Source organism: Pongo pygmaeus, chromosome 20 (assembly GCF_028885625.2).
Source record: "Pongo pygmaeus isolate AG05252 chromosome 20, NHGRI_mPonPyg2-v2.0_pri, whole genome shotgun sequence".
Classification (NCBI taxonomy): Eukaryota; Metazoa; Chordata; class Mammalia; order Primates; family Hominidae; genus Pongo; species Pongo pygmaeus.
Genome location: NC_072393.2, coordinates 18,889,287 through 18,909,028, shown reverse-complemented (window position 1 = coordinate 18,909,028; position 19,742 = coordinate 18,889,287). Strand labels below are relative to the sequence as shown.

At 55.6% G+C, this 19,742-nt stretch overlaps 1 protein-coding gene across 1 annotated transcript in view; it reads left to right on the top strand.

The window, feature by feature from the left end:
• ELL (elongation factor for RNA polymerase II) overlaps nt 1-19,742 on the top strand; it is an 82,676-nt gene that overhangs the window by 53,142 nt on the left and 9,792 nt on the right. Inside the window, exons 3-6 of the mRNA XM_054462846.2 lie at nt 6,422-6,543; nt 6,766-6,929; nt 10,330-10,604; nt 13,896-14,020. Coding sequence (XP_054318821.1) covers nt 6,422-6,543; nt 6,766-6,929; nt 10,330-10,604; nt 13,896-14,020 — 686 coding nt within the window. The remainder of the gene's footprint in view (nt 1-6,421; nt 6,544-6,765; nt 6,930-10,329; nt 10,605-13,895; nt 14,021-19,742) is intronic.

The following is a 19,742-nucleotide window of genomic DNA, read 5'->3' as shown; positions in this document are numbered from 1 at the left end:
CGTAGGGTCTCGGCCTACGTGCTTCTGGGGTGGGGGTCTGATCTCGCCCAGCCACCTCCCTGCCTGTGCAACAAGTGCCCTCATGATGGCCAGGTGCACCTCTCCCTTCCCCTGTGCAGGCAGATTCGTCAGAGTCGCTTCATGGCATTTGCTGATTCCCTGAGAAAGCTGGGCCTGCTGTGGTGTGTCCTGCCCCAGAGCAGCGTTCTTGGCTTCATGGCATTTCCCTTGTCCACGCTTGTGTCTAGAGCCTCTGCCCTTTCCCAGACCCAGAATGGGTCTGACCTGGGTCTCCGTGGTCTGGGGATTCCTCCTAGGATTTAACCTTAGAGAGGCCAGTAGACTCCAAAGGGGAGAAGAAACCCACACCTTGCTGGCCCCAGCCATGAACTCCAGCAAAGTCCCAGGTGATGATTAAAAAAAAAGAGGGGGGCTGGGCGTGATGGCTCACGCTTGTGATCCCAATACTTTGGGAGTCTGAGGTGGGCGGATCATCTGAGGTCACCGGAGTTCGAGACTGGCCTGGATAACATGGTGAAACCCTGTCTCCACTAAAAATACAAAAATTAGGACCAGGTGCGGTGGCTCTAGCCTGTAATCCTAACACTTTGGGAGGCTGAGGCAGGTGGATCACCTGAGGTCAGGAGTTCAAGACCAGCCTGGCCAACATGGTGAAATCCTATCTCTACTAAAAATACAAAAAATTTAGCCAGGTGTGGTGGCGTGCACCTGGAATTCCAGCTACTTGGGACCCTGAGGCAGGAAAATCGCTTGAACCTGGGAGGAGGCGGAGGTTGCAGTGACCCAAGGTCGTGCCACTGCACACCAGCCTGGGCAGCAGAGTGAGACTCCATCTAAAAAAAAAGAAAAAGGAAAGGAGCAGTTGGTGTCCAGGGATGTTCCAGGTGTCAAGACTTCTGTGCGCCGAGGCAGGACCTGTATGGCAGTTTCTTTCTTTTTTTTTTTTTTTTTTAGACGGAGTCTCGCTCTTTCGCCCAGGCCAGAGTGCAGTGGCACTATCTCGGCTCACTGCAAGCTCCACCTCCCGGGTTCACGCCATTCTCCTGCCTCAGCCTCCCGAGTAGCTGGGACTACAGGCGCTCGCCACCACGACCGGCTAATTTTTTGTATTTTTAGTAGAGATGGGGTTTCACCATGTTAGCCAGGATGGTCTTGATCTCCTGACCTCGTGATCCGCCCACCTCGGCCTCCCAAAGTGCTGGGATTACAGGTGTGAGCCAATGCGCCCGGCCCTGTATGGCAGTTTCTAGAAGGAGGTTTGGCAGGGCTTGTCTCTACCAAGCAAAGACACAGCAGTGTCTTGGCAGCTAGGAATCGATTCCTTAGGAGTAATCATTGTAATGTGCTCAAAGATTTAGCCACACGGAGTGCATGTTGCTGTGTTGTTTGTGACAGACAATTTAGAAACAATCTAAAAATGCCTAAATTGGGAGCCATCCATGCCGAGGCTGAGCAGTCAGGGACCCTAGGTGGGCACCGCACATGGCTCTTCTCCAGCTGGCCATGGTGTGCGTGGCTTTTGGAGTGGAAGCAGGTACTTAGAAAGTGCCCTTGGCTTGGGGCTGAGGAGGTGAGGCTCCCACTAGGCCAAAGGGGCTGCCTCCCCGCTAGAGGTTGTATTCAGCCACTGGGTCATGACTCTCTTTACAAAGAACAATATATTTTATTCTGAGAGTTCTGTGGGAAATAAAAGTAATGTAGAAAACATTGCTGAGGCCGGGCACGGTGGCTCACGCCTGTAATCCCAGCACTTTGGGAGGACGAGGTGGGCGGATCACAAGGTAAGGAGATCGAGACCATCCTGGCTGACACGGTGAAACCCCGTCTCTACTAAAAATACAAAAAATTAGCCAGGCGTGGTGGCGGGCACCTGTAGTCCCAGCTACTCGGGAGGCTGAGGCAGGAGAATGGCGTGAACCCGGGAGACGGAGCTTGCAGTGAGCCGAGATCACGCCACTGTACTCCAGCCTGGGTGACACAGCGAGACTTCGTCTCAAAAAAAAAAATTTCTGGCCTGAAAACCTCCCAGGCCAGAGAGAACCTGGTCAGTCCATTATTTAGGCTCCTGTGTGTGTTGTATAGATAGCACCTGGGGCCACCTACTCATGTTCTTATTTCTGTTTTTGTTTTAGAGATGCTCTGTCTCCCAGGCTAGACTGCTGTGGTACAATCACGGCTTACTGCAGCCATGACCTCCCAGGCTCAAGCCTCCTGAGTAGCTGGGACTACAAGCGTGCGCCACCATGCCCAGTTAATTTTTTTTTTATTTTTGTAGAGACAGGGTCTCACTGTGTTGCCCAGGCTGGCCTTGAACTTCTGGACCCAAGCGATCTGCCTGCCTTGGCCTTCCAAAATGTTGAGATTCCAGGCATGAACCCCTGGACCCCCGATCCTTATCTTTTTTTTTTAACTGCCCAGAATAGCGAGTATTTTTCCTCGTTTTTCTCAACCATTTTGCTCTGCACCCCCTACCCCAACTTAATATGTCTCTTCAGAACCCTCTTCCTCCCCACCTGCACTGTAAAAGAGGCCGTGCAGATTTTAGGGGGTCAGGTGGGGAGTGCAGCAGGCCCCAATTTGGGATGGATTTCAAAGGGAAGAGATGAACGGACTCTGGCAGGGACTTGAGTGGTGGTGGAAGCAACGCCCCCTCGTGGCCATGGTCAGGTCAGCAGGAAGGGCAGCAGGCCTTTGGGCCCTGCGGAACCGCCTGGGATGAGCCCCTGTGGCCTGGACTCTGTGTCTGTGAGCATGGACTAGTGCTTAGGTTTATGGCAACTCCTCCCCACCCCCCATAACCTGGAGCTGCGGCTGACCTCAGACATACCCAGACCTGCTGTGCGTGGGCCATCTGAGGGCCCCATGGCAGCCCACTGGTACATGTGTCACTGGGCCCATGAGCAGCCCCCAAGGAGCAACCAAGACCCCGTTCAGAAGGCCCAGCAGGGGCTGCGTTTCAAACCTTGTCCCAGAACCTGGGCAAGCTCTTGGCTAGTGCAGAGAAAATGGCCGCATTCCTGGGCTGCTCCCATCCTGCTGGCTTCCCCACTGTCCCGGGCTGGTAACCATTAACCAGCAGCAAAACAGCCCATTAATCAGAGGGCTCCATAGCGCTGCATGTGCTAGGGGAGGCAGGGCCTGTGAGAACCTTGGTGTCTGGCTCCGGGAAACCTTTCCTAACACTCTCCCCACCTTCTCACCCCCGCATCCTGAAGGACGCCAACCGCCATGCCCTCTGTGTGTCTTCCCCTTGTCGCCAGCAGCACAACACTCTCCCGAGCATCAGCTTTGAGGCCTGTGTCACCCAGCCTCATGCAGACCCTACTCCCCGCCACAGCTGCACACCTGGCCCTGGGCTCTGCACCTGGCCCCTGCTTCTAGGATGGAGTTTGGGGGGCAGATGTCTACGCCTGTGTGGAAAAAATCCAAGCAGGGTGAAGGGCCACTGTGAAGCCCCTACCCACAGAGAAGCAAGGTTGCTGGGCAGGCTCAGGCAGGGGCCCTGTCAGTGCTGACTGGGTGTACAGCTGCCCCTGGCCACAGTTGGTGCCCAGACCCTCCCATGGAGGCATAGGGGGTGGGCCTTGCTGTGTCAGATTCCTCACCTCTCCAGCTGGCAGTGGCCCGGTCTTACTGCCAGCTCTCTGCTGAGTGGCATCTCCTCTGAAGCCAGGGTGACAGAATGAGTCCTGCCCACCTGGGTGGAGCTGGGGTTTTCCTGGGACAGGGCTGCACGTGAGGGTGCCCAGCCCTCAGTCACTGTGGGGTGGGAGCCACTGGCACCTTGGGCCTCAGGCCAGGACCACAGGGTCAGTGGGGGTTAAAGAGATGACAGAGGAGGGCGGGAGAGCCACCCAGGCGGGGCTCAGGTTCCCACAGCTACTCCTTTTGGTTTCCCTGGACGTGTGGTCCCCAGCTTCCCTGGCTGGCTCATTCTGGGTCACCATGTCACCTGTGCACCTGGCCACCACAGAGCCTCTGAGAAACTTGAGCTTCCCTCATCCCAGCAGCGTGTTTCCAGTTACTTGTATGAATGAGAATAAACGTCACATCTGGGAAGGGAGGTGCAGGCAGGGCAGGGTGGCACCTGTGTGTGTTGGGTGAAAAAACACCTCAGTGGCATCGGAGCAGGACAGATCTGGATGGCCAGGGTCACCCACATGGCTCTGGCAGAGGCTTCAGGGGGTGTGTGGTTGTGTTTGTGTGTGGGAGGTTGTGTTTCTGTGTGTTTGGATTGTGTTTGTGTGTATGGGGGTCGTGTTTGTGTGGGTTGTGGTTGTGTGTGTGGTTGTGTGTGGGTTGTGTTTGTGTGGCTGTGTGGGGGTTGTATATGTCTGTGTGTGTGGTTGTGTGTGGATTGTGTTTGTGTGGTTGTGTGTAGGGGTTTGTGTGTGGAGGGGTTTGTGTGTGGCTGTGTGGGGGGGTTGTGCATGTGTGGGTTGTCTGTGTGGGTTGTGTGTGGGGGAGGTTGTGTGTGTGGTGCTGTCGGGGGGGAGGTTGTATGTGTGGCGCTGTGTGTGGGGTATTGTGTGTGTATGGTTGTGTGGTTGTGTGTGGGTTGTGTGTGGGGAGATTGTGTGTGGAGGGGTTGTGTTTGTGTGTGGGGGGGATTGTGTGGTTGGGGGTTGTGTGTGGGGAGATTGTGTGTGGAGGGGTTGTGTTTGTGTGTGTGTGTGTGTGTGTGGTTGTGTGGTGGGGGTGTGGGGAGGGTTTCTCTGCCCGAGGGAGAATCATCAGAGGCTATATGTGTGTGATATCTCCGATGCTGAGTGCAGGTCACTTCTGCCTTCTCTGACCATGATAGAGATGTGTGTTTGTGTTCAGGCGTGACCTGGCGTGGTGGGCCCACAATGAACTTTGGCCTCGCTATCCACCAGCACACTCTTTGGGCCCTGACCCCTCAGCTTGCGTTTCTGTATCAGCATGACAGGGACAAGGGCGCCTGCCTTAGGGGGACATGTTGGAGGCTGAGAGGGGATGCTGGGCAGACCCCAGCAGATGGGACGGCTTTTCTCCTGGGGCAGTGTTCAGCCTGGGGGAGGGGCAGGATGGGCCTCTGGAGAAGGGTCAGCAGGTTGGGCAGACTGGCTGGTACAGGGACTGCCTGCAAGCCCAGACCAGACTCTTCCTGCCCGAAGTGGCTGAACCTAGGAACTGTTCTTGTCTTGGGAGCAGGGACTGGCACTGGGCTGGGTGCAGCCATGGCTTCCCTTGTGGGTCCAAACACTACCCCAGGGGACAAGTCCCAGCCAAGGTCACACAGCAGGGACGGGGATTGGTGCTCCTCCACGTGCCTGGTGGCAGGAGCCCCGTCCTCTGTCTCACGGGTGAGGCACAGGCAGGCAAAGCCTCCCATGGCTTTGCGTATGAGGCAGCTCGGCAGGGGCGAGGGGGCAGGAGATTCAGCCACAGTCTCTCCCACGCTCATGTTGTCAAAGAGGAGGAGACGGGGCTTGGGTGCCAAGGGGGTGCTGCAGCCAGGGGACAAGACCTGAGGGCTTCCCCCATGTTGTCCCCTCCTTATGGACTATTTGAGCGCCCTTCATGTGTCAGTCTAACTGTGAGGAGCTCATGCCAAAGCCCAGGCATTAGTTTAGGAAGGGCCACCTCTGTTGACAGAGGGTCTGGGGTCAGCCTGGAATGCAATGGCCTCTGATGCGATGCCACCCTGCACTGAGCCTGGCCAGGACCAGCGCAGTCTGTCCATCCGCCTGCCTGCCCCTGGCCATCCGTCCTCCCAGGCAGGGCTGGAGCTTTGCCCATCTGGGTTGCAGGGGCACAGCCGAAGTCAGGCTGGTGTGACCCATGACAGGCTTGTCGAGGGCCAGTGCTTCTGATCTGTGAGCCCCTGGGACACAAGCCTACCTGATTCACAGCTGCAGCAAATGGAGACTCACGTGGAGTCCATGTCCTTTGTGGGGGGATGCTGAGAGGGGGTCGCCAAGGAGGGGCGCCAGAGTTGCGGGTGGCTGCCCAAGCCCCTCTTGTTGCATTTTACCTCATAGGGTGTCCCAGGCCAGGTCTGTCCATTTGGTGGTGGGGAAAGTGGGTCATGGTCCAGACAAGCCACTTTCCAGGGGTCACACGATTGGGGTGGGGGCCCTGCATCTGGGCAGGTGCTGAGCACTGTCCTCAGACAGCAGTGCTGTTGCTGCTGAAAACGGCTCCTGGCCCCATGCCCACCCTCATAGGTGCCTGAGTCCCCTCTCTATGCAGTGTGTGTTGCTGAGGACGGGCTGCCTGTCCCGTCACTGGCAGAAGAGCAGGGGTGTGTTTTAGGCAAAGAGGCCAGCACATTCCCATTGTGAGGGTTGTACTGTGGGGACTCGTGCAGGAGATGCAGGCTGGGGGCCCGTCCTGCCAAGGACCTCCCGGTGACACCCCCTCCCCCTCCATGCAGCACATCTCCATCCCCCAGCCCGACTGCCCCGCAGAGGCGCGGACGTTCTCCTTCTACCTCTCCAACATCGGCCGCGACAACCCCCAGGGCAGCTTCGACTGCATCCAGCAGTATGTCTCCAGGTGAGGCGCCGCCCCACCCCAGAGCACCCCGCCGGCTCTTGAGGTCACCCTGCCACCTCTGGCCCAGGGTTGAGATGTGCCCCCATTGAAACCGTGTTGCCTGAGACGGTGCTGACAGAGCCTGTTTTCCAGGCCAGGTGGCGGGCTGGGGGCTTGGGCCCTCAACGGATCCTCCCTGCATTGTCCCAGCTGCTGACCCCAGCTCCTGGCCTTGTCTTGCAGTCATGGGGACGTCCACCTGGACTGCCTGGGCAGCATACAGGACAAGATCACGGTGTGTGCCACCGACGACTCCTACCAGAAGGCGCGGCAGAGTATGGCCCAGGCAGAGGAGGAGACGCGGAGCCGAAGTGCCATTGTCATCAAGGCTGGAGGCCGCTATCTGGGTGAGCAGCGGGTTTGGCAGGGCTGTAGGGCGGCCGGGCAGCTGCCAGTGTCGGGAGGCATTTGGGGCCCGTCCAGGCTGGGCACTGGCTGTGCCCTGCACAGAAATGATGGGTCAACCGAGGAGTCGGTCCCTGAGCAGGACGTGCCTGGACCAGAGTCTGGGTTGGGAAGAGAGGTATGGCCACATGGGCCTGGGGGCTATGTGAGGGGTAGGGGGTTAGGTTGTGGCAGCTGCTGCCTTGTGAAGCCTGAGGTGGACAAAGGGGCCTGAGAACTCCAGGAGCTGTGAGTTGGTGGTCCCTGCTTTCAGGCTGCAGCCTTGGGGACCTTCACCTGTCAGGGAGACCAACAGGCTCCCCGAAGATGGGCATGCAGCCTAGGGCAAGGCCCATGTCTGTCTCTGGAGGCTGCCCCACCCTCACCTGACCAGCCAGCTCCTGCCCAATACCACCACAGCCGGCAACAGGCAGGAAATGAGCCTCACAGGCCCTGTTGCCAGTGACCCAGCACTGCGGGAAAGCTCTGGCTGCTCAGCATCGACTTGGAAACGGTTTCAGCAGTTGAGAAGCCAGCAGGCCTTGACAGTGGGAAGCAAAGTGCTGTTTGTTTACAGAGCTGCAGCACCCCGCCTCTTAGTCCAGGCAGAGCTCCAGGAGTCATGGGAACTCATTATGGCGGGAGTAGGGTGCTGGGCTTCAGGGAGGAGGGAGATGGCTCAGAGCAGACGACAGCCTTGATGGCTTTTTGAGTTTTATCTTTAAGAAAAGGCGGGGGCATTTCAATTCCTCTCTCTCTCCTCCTTCCGAAGAAAGCACGTGATTTCCCTTTGCTGAGCAGAGAGGTTCCCTCTGAATGAAACCCCAGATGTGGGTGCAGGGGTTGGTCCTCCCGGTCAACACTGAGCCCGGATAGACGTGTTGTATGGCCAGGGAGCCCGGGTTGTCCATGATGTTGAGGCCCTGGGCTGTAAGCCCCAAGCACAGGGCTGCTGTGGGGAGAATAGTTGAAGAGACAGCTGTACACGTGTTTTGTTTTTTGTTTTTTCTTTTTTTAAAGACAGGACCTTTCTCTGTCACTCAGGCTGGAGTGCGGTGGCACAATCATAGCTCACTGCAGCCTCAAACTCCTGGGCTTAAGTGATCCTACCTCAGCCTCCAGAGTACCTGGGACCACAGGTGTGTGCCACCACACACATGGCTAACTTTTAGATTTTTTGTAGAGACAGAGCCTCGCTATGTTGCCCAGGCTGGTCTCTGACTCCTGGGCTCAAATGATCCTTTCACCTGGGCCTCCCACAATGCTGGGATTACAGGCATGAGTCAGTGCACCTGGCCCCATATACATGTTAATAAATCTGTGGGTCCTTCAGCCAAAAACTTGATCAGAAATGTATCTTAGCACACCACTTTGGGTACAGTGAGGGTTTTTTTTTTTTTTTTTTTTGAGATGGAGTCTCTGTTGCCCAGGCTGGAGTGCAGTGGCGCAATCTCGGCTCACTGCAACCTCCGCCTCCCGGGTTGACGCCATTCTCCTGCCTCAGCCTCCCGAGTAGCTGGGACTACAGGTGCCCGTCACCACGCCCGGCTAATTTTTTTTTTTTTCTTTGTATTTTTAGTAGAGACGGGGTTTCACCATGTTAGCTGGGACGGTCTCTATCTCCTGACCTCGTGATCCACCCGCCTCAGCCTCCCAAGGTGCTGGTAGTACAGGTGTGAGCCACCGCCCCTGGCCCAGTGAGAGTTTTTGAAACAGTTTATGTTCTGGTAGGGGACGCTGTCTGTTAAGGTGTGAATGTGGCCGGGTGCAGTGGTTCACACCTGTAATCTCAGCACTTTGAGAGGCCGAGGCAGGGAGATCACGAGGTCAGGAGTTCGAGACCAGCCTGGCCAATATGGTGAAACCCCATCTCTACTAAAAATACAAAAATTAGCCAGGTGTGGTGGCGTGCGCCTGGAGTCCCAGCTACTCGGGAGGCTGAGGCAAGAGAATCACCTGAACCTGGAAGGCGGCGGTTGCAGTGAGCTGAGATTGCGCCATTGCACTCCAGCCTGGGCAACAGAGTGAGACTCTGTCTCAAAAAAAAAAAAAGATGTGAATGTGCGTGTTCCTCTGTCTCACAGTGCCCCCCTCAGGTTGCTCCTCCTCCCTGTCAATCAGCCTGGCCCTATAACGGGTGAGTCCAGCCCTGCTGTCAGGACCCCACTGAACAGACCCCAGAGGTGTGAGCGCTGGCCCTGGGTATTCTGAAAGCAAGGCTTTCTGGGTTAATTTGACAGATCAGATTTTGAGAGATAAGATCAGAGTGATGTTGTTATGAAGAGCTTTTGGGGGAAGGATTTGAGGCACTGTTGAGCTTGCTCGGCCGACCCTGTTCCCAAGGATGCCAGGGCATCATCGTTCAGGACAGAGCAGGGAAGCAGCATGCTGGACCCTGCCCACGTCTCTGCGTCGGGGAGAGAGAGGAACCTGCTCTCCCCAGGGCTCTGGGCACAGCCACGCCTGCCAGAGGAGAGCTTGACCGGGCCTAAGGCTGGGGTGCCACTTGCACCCCAGGGTCTTCAGAGCAGCTGCCGAAAGTGGCTCCGACATCTTTATTGACTTTAGAAAAACAAAAATGGTTGCCACATGGGGCCAGCATAGGACTCTGAAGTACAGGCTTGGGAGTGACTGCCTCTTGCAGTTCAGGGACCCCCAGTTTTACATCAGAATGGTTTACAAACAGCCCCTGCCTCAGGCTGGGCAGGATGGCTCTGGTCTATAATCCCAGCACTTTGGGAAGCTGAGGCGGGAGGGTCCTTTGGGCCCGTGAGTTTGAGACCAGTCTGGGCAGCATGTGAGACCCCATCTCTACAAATAATAAAAAATAAATTAGCCAAGCATGGTGGTGCGTACCTGTGGTCCCAGCTACTCCAGAGGCTGAGGTGGGAGAATCGCTTGAGCCCAGGAGTTTGGGGCTCCAGTGAGCCATGATTGTACTACACTCCAGCCTGGGTGACAGAGCAGGATCCTGTCTCAAAAAACAAAACAATCCTCGCCCCCACCCCCACCCAAACACACACACACACACACACACACACCCCCCACCAGAGTGATCAGGTGATTTTGCTGTCCAGGATTTAGGTCATCTGTGATGAAGTAAGTTAAGGCTCTAACACAGTTCTGCCGCCTGCACCTCCCACTTCTGAGGCTGGGTGCCCTGCAGGTGCTGGCTGTGGGCAGCAGGTGGCGCTCTTGACCGCCCAGGGTCCCCAAGGAGCAAGGTGGCCTTTGCTGTGGTTGGTGTGTTGCCTGCCGCCAGCACTGTCTATAGTCTCAAGCCTTTGGGCACCTGCTCAGCAGCACTGGCTTAGGACACGGCAGCGCCCTCTCTGTTCCCTAAAGCTTGGATTCTTGTTGCAGGCAAGAAGGTTCAGTTTCGGAAACCGGCCCCAGGTGCGACAGATGCAGTGCCCTCCCGGAAGCGGGCAACCCCCATCAATTTGGCGAGTGCCATCAGGAAGAGCGGTGCCAGTGGCATGAGTGGGGGCAGCGGGGTGTCCCAGAGGCCCTTCCGTGACCGAGTGCTGCACCTCCTGGCGCTACGGCCCTACCGCAAGGCTGAGCTGCTGCTGCGACTGCAGAAGGATGGCCTGACGCAGGCGGACAAGGACGCGCTGGATGGCCTCCTCCAGCAGGTGCGTGCCGCCCCGATGTCATGTCTTTACCAGTGGTCTCCGCAGATGGTCTTATGCGGGTGGGATGGGCCAGAGCATGGAGACTGGGATTGGGACTGGCAAGGAAGAGCCCTTCCCGGGGTCTCTCCCAGGTTCAGAACCTGCCTGAGAGCCAGGGCCTCCTGGATTAGAACAAGCTTAGGGGGCCATGGATGCGTTTCTGGGCATGGCCCTGACTGTCCAGGGTTGAGAGGTGGGCTTAGCATGGAGCCCAGGCCCTCCTTCACTGTCTGCCGACACATGGGCCGTGGGACCTGGCACAGTGGATTCAGGCTTCGGCTGCAGACGATTTGTGGACTCAAGGCCTGGGGAAGGAATCTACACGTGCCTGGCAGAGCCTGGCGGGCCTCAGTGTGAATCAGCCGCCTGCCGCCCTACACCTGCGCCTCTGGGCGAGGGGCTTCACGTCTCGGACCACCAGGCTTCCGTCTGTGACCTGCAGTGCCCCTCCCTGGGGTTGGAGGCTAGGCCATCTGGAATGTGGTGCTGGCGAGTGGAGCCTGCTGTTGAGAAACACCCCGGGCATTGGAGCAGGTGCGATGGCCCTGACTGCCTTCCACCCCCCCCTCACCCATGGAGGTTCCTGAGGCTCCACCTTGGCTTCCTGGGGGTCCCTGGGAAGGGGAGCGATTCGCACTGGCTTCAGAACATTAGCCAGGCCATGCAGACGCAGCCTTGAGGTGAACTGAGGATGGGTCTCCTCGGATCGCTGCTGTGGTTGAGGAAGAGACATGGCTGAGCCTCTTGGACCTTTTAGGATGATGGAAGTGGGATGTTCGGGGTCACATCCAGCACCTCAGGAACACAGGTGATGCCTGCAGCAGAAAGCACATGCTGTGGCATGCTGGGATAGCAGCTGTATAAAGGACGTTCTTCCATGTTTACGGAGCTCCTCATAGGCGTCCCTCTCGGGTGCGCGGCTGGTGGGACTGTGCTGCACATTCCTTGGGAGGATGTCAGCCTGGCCCTTGTCCACCCCCATCCTGCTCCCGAGGCAGGGCTGGCATGGTGCCAGCAGGAGTTGCTGAAGGGAACTTGATGGAGTCATCAGATGTGGGACCTGCATTGCCCTGGCCAGGAGGTGACTGTGCTGGTGCCTGGCTTCTCCAGGTGACTTTGGTTCAGCGCCTCCTGGGAGCAGGCCTGGCCAGCGTCTGCAGGCAGAGTGTCCCTTCCCGTGCCACTGCGACTTCCCCTGGACAGCTTGTCTGCTTCTTGCTTCTATATTCATTATGTAGCTGCTTCCCCCCAAGCAGCTGTGGGGGTCAGCAGGACACTGTTGGCTTGCAGAAGAGGAGGGGGATGTGCCTCACCCAGACTGGTCATTTCCAGCCCCTCACAGGCCCACAGACACACTGAGGAACGGCAGTGACAAAATTGCACGCCTCAAAGGTGCTTGGCCCTCCCTCTGTGGAAAAATCTAGAGCAGAGATGGAAGGTGTCCACCTCTAGGACTGGCTGGGCCCCAGGGAAACCCACAGGCCTATCCTTCAAGGGGAGGGGTGTTGACGGCTGAGTAATGTTTAGCAAAGCCTGTCGAGAGCCATAAAAATATTCAGCCTTTGACCTACTAATCTGGCTTCTGGGAATCCCGTCAAAGGAAACTGTTGCCAACCTGAAAAAAACTGCACACAGTAATGTCTGTTTATGCTACAGAGAAACTGGCAGCAGTTTGGGGGTGGAATATTATTCAACTGTTAAAAATGCTCCCCATGGGCTGGACGCGGTGGCTCACGCCTGTAATCCCAGCACTTTGGGAGGCCGAGATGGGCGGATCATGATGGTTAGGATGGTCAGGAGATCGAGACCATCCTGGCTAACACGGTGAAACCCCATCTCTACTAAAAATACAAAAAAAAAAAAAAAAAAAAAAAATTAGCTGGGCGTGGTGGCGGGTGCCTGTAGTTCTAGCTACTCCAGAGGCTGAGGCCGGAGAATGGCGTGAACCTGGGAGGCGGAGCTTGCAGTGAGCCGAGATAGCGCCATTGCACTCTAGCCTGGGCAACTGAGCGAGACTCCGTCTCAAAAAAAAAAAAAAAAAAAAAAAAGCTCCCCATGGAATACGCTGACACAGAGCCATGTCAGATGCAGCAGAAAACAGTGGCTGCTGTGCCTGCAGCAAGATGGAGACCAGAGTGCCCTGCAGGCCAGCATACAGCACCCACTCAGGGCAGTGACCTGGAGCTTCCTCAGATCCCTCTAAGGCAGATGTTCTGAATCCATCTTTGTTAGCAGTCTGGGAGACGAGCTTAGCTTTTGTCAACCGGCAACAGCAAGGCAGGCTGGTTGTAGGGAAGGTGGGCTCAGACCTGGCCCCGGAGGTACCCCTCACCCAGCATCCCCAGCCGTGGCTGACTCTGCCGTGGGAGTTGTGATCAGAAATGGGGTGGAGCCCAGCGCGGTGGCTCATGCCTGTTTCCAGCACTTTGGGAGGCTGAGGTGGGAGGATCCTTGAGGCCAGGAGCTCAAGACCAGCCTAGGCAAAATACTGAGACCCTATCTGTACAAAAAATAAAATTAGCTGGGTATGATTGTGCATGCTTATAGCCCACCTACTTGGGAGACTGAGGCAAGAGGATCTCTTGAGCCCAGGAGTTTGCAACTACAGTGAACCTTGATCACACCACTGCACTCCAGCCTGGAAGAAATAGGAGCCGGGTGTGGTGGCTGGAATCCCCAGCACATTGGGAGGCTGAGATCAGAGGATCGCTTGAGCCCAGGGGTTCAAGACAAGCCTGGACAACATAGTGAGATCCCATCTTTAAAAAAAAAAAATAGCTGGAGTATAGTGGTGCACACCTGTGGCCCCACCTACCTGGGAGGCTGACGTGGGAGGATCACTTGAGCACAGGAGGTCTAGGCTATAGTGAACTAAGATCTTGTATCAAAAAAAGAAAAAAAAACAGGCTAGGGGGGCCAGGGGGCAGGTGATGGGGTCTCAGGACTGCAGGTAGTAGCCCTCCCCTTTTTGGAGCCAGCTTGGCCCCAGCACCTATAAGACAGTCGAGTCTGGACCTGGCTTCATGACCCTCATTGTCCGTTCTGCACCCTGGATTGTGTGCAGGGGAACTGGGGGTGGGAGACACCACTGATCGGTAGTGGGCCATCCTCTTTCCTCTCCTCTGTCTCTGTCTGTCTGTCTGTCTCCCACTGTCTCTGCACACCCTCCCAAACCTGCCATCAGATCTTTTTTCTCTAGTCCCCCATCTTTCTCAGGATTCCCACAAAGTGATGGCTGGCTCTGTCTTGCAGGTGGCCAACATGAGTGCTAAGGACGGCACGTGTACGCTGCAGGACTGCATGTACAAGGACGTGCAGAAGGACTGGCCCGGCTACTCGGAGGGGGACCAGCAGCTGCTGAAGCGGGTGCTCGTCCGGTAATGCCGCCTCCCGTCCCGCAGCGTGTCCCCACCCGCATGAAGGCAGCCAGAGCTTACCCAGAGGATGCTGGGGTGGTCTTTGTGGTCCTGAAGGCCACAGGGCTTGGGAGCAGGATGGAAGGGTCCAAGTAGGCCTCTCTGGCCATCCTCCCTACTGCCCACGTGGTGCTCCAGGGCGTCCTGTGGTGGGGGAAGGCCACGCCCACAGAGTGGGATGGATGTGTGAGTCACTGGCTCCAACCTCGGAATCTTCAGACAAAAGGCCTCAGTCTGCCGAGACCCTCCTCAGCTGTCCCCAACTTCCCCTCATGCTTCCCTCCACAACCTGGGCATCCCCACAGGGCCTCAGAAGTTCACTGACTTTTTGAAAAGAGCCTCTCAAGAACCTGAAGTAGAGAGAAATAAGGCCAAACAACACTCCCGGCAGGCGTCATTAAGCAGTGTTAATTAAATGCATCCCCTCAGGCTAATTGGGACCCAGGGTCAGGAGTGGCAGCAGCTCAGGGGAGCAGTGGTTAAGGAGGCAGGCGGCTAATGATTTCCTTCTCCACTGCTGCCAGCTAGGGAGCTCAGGCTGTGAAGCAGGCCAATCTGCTAATTAGTCCTTAAGTGATTTCTCAGGGACTTGGAGGTATTTATGAGTTTGTAGTTGTTTTTTGGAAGTTCAGCTGTTTAAAGCAGTAATTGCCTCTGGAAAGCAGAGTGAAGTTGGGGGTCCACTCTGCTCCCCTGAGAGGGTAGTGCCTGCCTGTCCACCCCGGGTGTGCAGGTCAGGGGCCTGCGGGGCACTGCTTTGGCTTGGCGGAGGGCACAGTCTTGGCAGAGGACTCACCCCCATCCTCGTACCCTGTGTCCTCTCCCTTGGCTCCCTGGGTTCCTCAGACCCTTAGGGCACTGGAAGGAGAACTGCCCAGAGCTAGTGGAGTGAGGTGGAGAAGCCCGGGCTGCATCTCTGGGGCATCGGGGAGCTTCCCCGGGATGCAGGCTCCAGAGCCGCCTCCAGCTTCCCTGATTCAAGGCTCATGTTCCATCTGCTGGGTGAGCTTGCTGGGCTCATGCCAGCCCCTTGGCACTCTGCTTTCACTCTGGGCCGGCATGGGGATCAGCACTGCCTTCACAAGCTTCCACTAGCATGCAGGGGGCAGGGTTGATGTCCCTGGGCCATAACCACATAGAAGGTGACCTGTGGTACCCCTCTGCACAGCTGTTTCTTTTTTTCTTTTTTTTTTTTTTTTTTTTTCCTATTTAGCACCCCATCCCTACGACCCATTTATAGCGTTTTTGACACCATGGCCTCACGTATATCAAAGCAGAGCCTTGGAGTATTTGTTACCAGCTGGGCTAGCCCAGTGCAGGCCGTTAGCCTGGTGCAGGCCGTGAGACAGGTAGGATGTGGGGGCCCAAGTCACTGCAGAAGCCTCCCCAGCTGAGCTGGCACCACATATGGCTTTGGGGGGTGGTTTCTCCACTCATGTTCTCTTTGTTCATGACGTCCAAACCCAATCTGTCCCTGGTATCCAAATCTCCTCTCATCACCGTCCATGGGTCAGGGGTCCTGCAGGTCCCCCCAAGAGTTCCTGATTCCTCTGCCCAAGCCACACACTGCCTGGTGCCCTCACCTCCAACCTGAGCCACTCCGCTCTCCCGTGAGCCCCATGCCAGAGTCTATACTCCTGCCTCCTGCTCCTCCCTGGTGCCAAGGGAGCACAGCTCCTAGAGCACCTCTCTGAGGACAGGGCTCCAGGAGGACTGCTAGCCACATCTTCATGCCCAGACGATGGTCCTGCTGAGCTGGCGGTTGATCACATCTAGACTTGTAGAGTCCAAGATGCTTTCCCTCCACGTTGAAGGTCAGAGGCTTCCCACCCCAACCCTGTGCTGGTCCACAGATCCAGGGGCTGGCCAGGTACCTACTCTGGGATGGTGGGCACCACGGCCCCCGCAGGCTGAAAACTTGCCTTATCTGTCCATCTGTCCTTCTGTCCCGTGTGCGGTAGTAGAAAGGCCTATCCTACTGCACGCCACCTCAAACTGCCCTTGGCAGGCTGCTAGAGTCTGTCCTCCTCTTCCTGGTTTTCATCTCTCTTTTTTTTTGAGATGGAGTTTCACTCGTTGCCCAGGCTGGAGTGCAATGGCACGATCTCAGCTCACAGCAACCTCCGTTTCCCGGGTTCAAGCCATTCTCCTGCCTCAGCCTCTGGAGTAGCTGGGATTACAGGCATGCGCCACCATGCCCGGCTAATTTTGTATTTTTAGTAGAGACGGGGTTTCTCCATGTTGGTCAGGCTGGTCTCGAACTCCGGACCTCAGGTGATCCGCCCGCCTCGGCCTCCCAAAATGCTCACAGGCGTGAGCCACTGCGCCCGGCCGGTTTTCATCTCTTGCTCTTTTTTATTCTCCTTTTAGGAGACTTCTTTGACATTTCTCATCCTGTCTCTTAATTTACTATTATTTGGAGTTTCTTTTTTTTTCTTGAGACAGAGTGTTGCTCTGTCGCCTAGGCAAAGAGACGGAGTTTCACCATGTTGTCCAGACTGGTCTTGAACTCCTGACCTCAAGTGATCTGCCTGCCTCAGCCACCCAAAGCACTGGGATTACACACGTGAGCCACCATGCAAGGCCTATTATTTCTAGTTTCTGAGAGTCTTCCCCATTGCGTTTTCGTAGCAGCATGTTTTTGTTTTGTTTTGTTTTGTTTTGTTTTTTTCTGAGACAGAGTCTTGCTCTGTCACCCAGGCTGGAGTACAGTGGCATGATCTCGGCTCACTGCAGTCTCCGCCTCCTGGGTTCAAGCAGTTCTGTGCCTCAGCTTCCCGAGTAGCTGGGATTACAGGTGCCCGCCACCATGCCTGGCTAATTTTTGTATTTTTAGTAGAGATGGGGTTTCACCATCTTGGCCAGGCTGGTCTTGAACTCCTGACCTCATGATCCACCCGCCTCGGCCTCCCAAAGTGCTAGGATTAGAGGCGTGATCCACTGTGCCTGGCCTAACTCATCATGTTCTTATTTCATGGAAAGGATGTCTTTTTCTTTCTTTCTTTTTTTTGAGAGGGACTCTCACCCTGTCGCCCAACCTGGAGTGCAGTGGTGCAGTCTTGGCTCACTGAAACCTCTGCCTCCCCAGTTCAAGCAATTCTCCTGCCTCAGCCCCCTGAGTAGCTGGGATTACAGGCACGCACCACCACGTCCGGCTAATTTTTTGTATTTTTAGTAGAGCTGGGGTTTCACCATGTTGGCCAGGCTGGTCTCGAACTCCTGACCTCAAGGGCCTCAGCCTTCCAAAGTGCTGGGTTTACAGACGTGAGCCACCGTGCCCAGCTAGGATGTCTTTTTTTTTTTTTTTTTTTTTTGAGACAGAGTCTCACTCTGTTGCCCAGGCTGGAGTGCAGTGGCGCAATCTCTGCTCACTGCAACATCTGCCTCCCAGGTTCAAGTGATTCGCCTGCCTCAGCTTCCCGAGTAGCTGGGATTACAGGCGCCTGCCACCACGACCGGCTAATTTTGTATTTTTAAGTAGAGACAGGGTTTCACCATGTAGGCCAGGCTGGTCTGGAACTCCCAACTTCAGGTGATCTGCCCATCTCAGCCTCCCAAAGTGCTGGGATTACAGGCGTGAGCCATCATGCCCAGCCCAGGATGTCATTTTTAACCTACTCTCAGGATGTTTATTTTATTTATTTATTTATTTATTTTGAGACGGAGTCTTGCTGGTCGCCCAGGCTGGAGTGCAGTGGCGTGATCCTGGCTCACTGCAAGCTCCGCCTCCCGGGTTCACGCCATTCTCCTGCCTCAGCCTCCCGAGTAGCTGGGACTACAGGCGCCCGCCACCATGCCCGGCTAATTTTTTGTATTTTTTGTAGAGATGAGGTTTCACCATGTTAGCCAGGATGGTCTCGATCTCCTGACCTCGTGATCTGCCTGCCTCGGCCTCTGAAAGTGCTGGGATTACAGGCGTGAGCCACCGTGCCTGGCCTCTAAGGATGTTTTTTAAAGAATAACAGCTTTATTCAGATGCAGTTCATGTAACACAAGTCACCCATTTAAAGTGAGCAGCTCAGTAACATTTTGTACGTTGATAATATTGTGCAGCCACCACCTCTGTCTAGTTCCAGAAAATTTTCATTTCTCCAAAAGGAAACCCTGTCCCCATCAGGAGTCACTCTCCCCATTCCCTTCCACGCTCCCAGCCCCTGGTAACTACTAATCTGCTTTCTGTCTCTGTTGATTTGCCTGTTGTGGACATTTCAGATCAATGGAATTATGCACTATGTGGCTGACATGTAATCTGTGGAAACTTGTAGCTGTGAGGAATGTTGAACCAGGACCGGGCGTGGTGGCTCATGCCTATAATCTCAGCACTTTGGGAGGCTTAGGCGGGAGGATAGCTTGAGCCCAAGAGTTCTAGACAAGCCTGGGCAACATAGTGAGACCCTCATCTCTACAAAAAATGAAGAAAATTAGCCAGGCATGGTGTTGTGCTCTTGTGATCCCAGCTACTCTAGAGGCTGAGGTGGGAGGATCACTTGAGCACAGGAGATCCAGGCTGCAGTGAGCTGTGACTGGGATTAGAGGCGTGAACCACTGCGTCCAACCTATTTTCTGTTTTTTTTTTTTTTATTCCAGTCATCCCTGGGTGTGTGTGAAGTGGTATCTCGTTTTTTGTTTGGTGGGTTTGTTTGTTCATTATTGCTCCTTGCAGGGCAGGGCTAACCCATAGGCAGTGTGCCCAGAGTAGCCAGTGTCTCGTTGTTTTGATTTGCATTTTCCTGATGACACATGGCATTGAGCATCTTGTTATGTGCTTTTGGCCATTTGTATAGCTTCTTCGAAGAAACGTCTATTCAGAGCTTTTGTTTTTCCAAGGACACTAAAACTGGCATTTTTTATTTTATGTTTTTGAGATGGAGTCTCAGTCTTGTTGCCCAGGCTGGAGTGCAATGGCATGATCTCTGCTCACTGCAACCTCCGCCTCCCAGGTTCAAGTGATTCTCCTGCTTCAGCCTCCCAAGTAGTTGAGGTTACAGGTGCCCACCACCACGCCTGGCTAATTTTTTTGTACGTTTAGGAGAGACGGGGTTTCACCATGTTGGCCAGACTGGTCCCGAACTCCTGACCTTAGGTGATCCGCCTGCCTTGGCCCCGCAAAGTGCTGGGGTTACAGGCGTGAGCCATGGCGCCCGGCCTGTTGATTTATTTTTTAACGTTTTCATCTCCCTGTGGAGTCTCTTTTCAAATGTATTTTCCTGTTCCTCGGTTTTGAGGTCTGACATTTGTTGCCTGGAAGCTGCAGTGCAGCCCTTGGGGACACACTGCACAGCTTGGGGCCTCTGAATCCCGATGCGCCCTAGTCCTGGGCCCTGTTTCTTCTCCTGAGGCCACACATCTGGCCATCCTGTTGTCCAGCTGTGGCCCAGGTAACTTCACAACTGCCTGGAGGAGTGGCCCGAGCCTCTTTGCTGCCTGACAGCCCTGGGCTCACTGTCCTGCAGCCCCACCAGCAGTGATGAGGACCTGGAGTAGAGCTGTGGGGGATGGCCCTGCAGCAGCCTGTTGTCCTCTGAGGTCATGGTGCCTCTTGCTTTGGGCCCTGGATTCTCTGGATCCTGCAACAGTCACTACTCATGCTTCTGCTATACTTTCTGGTGACTTCGCTCCTCCTTTTGTCTCTGTCTTGCCTCTTCAGTGGATGCAAATGCCTGTCCGCGGTTTTCTGTCTTTA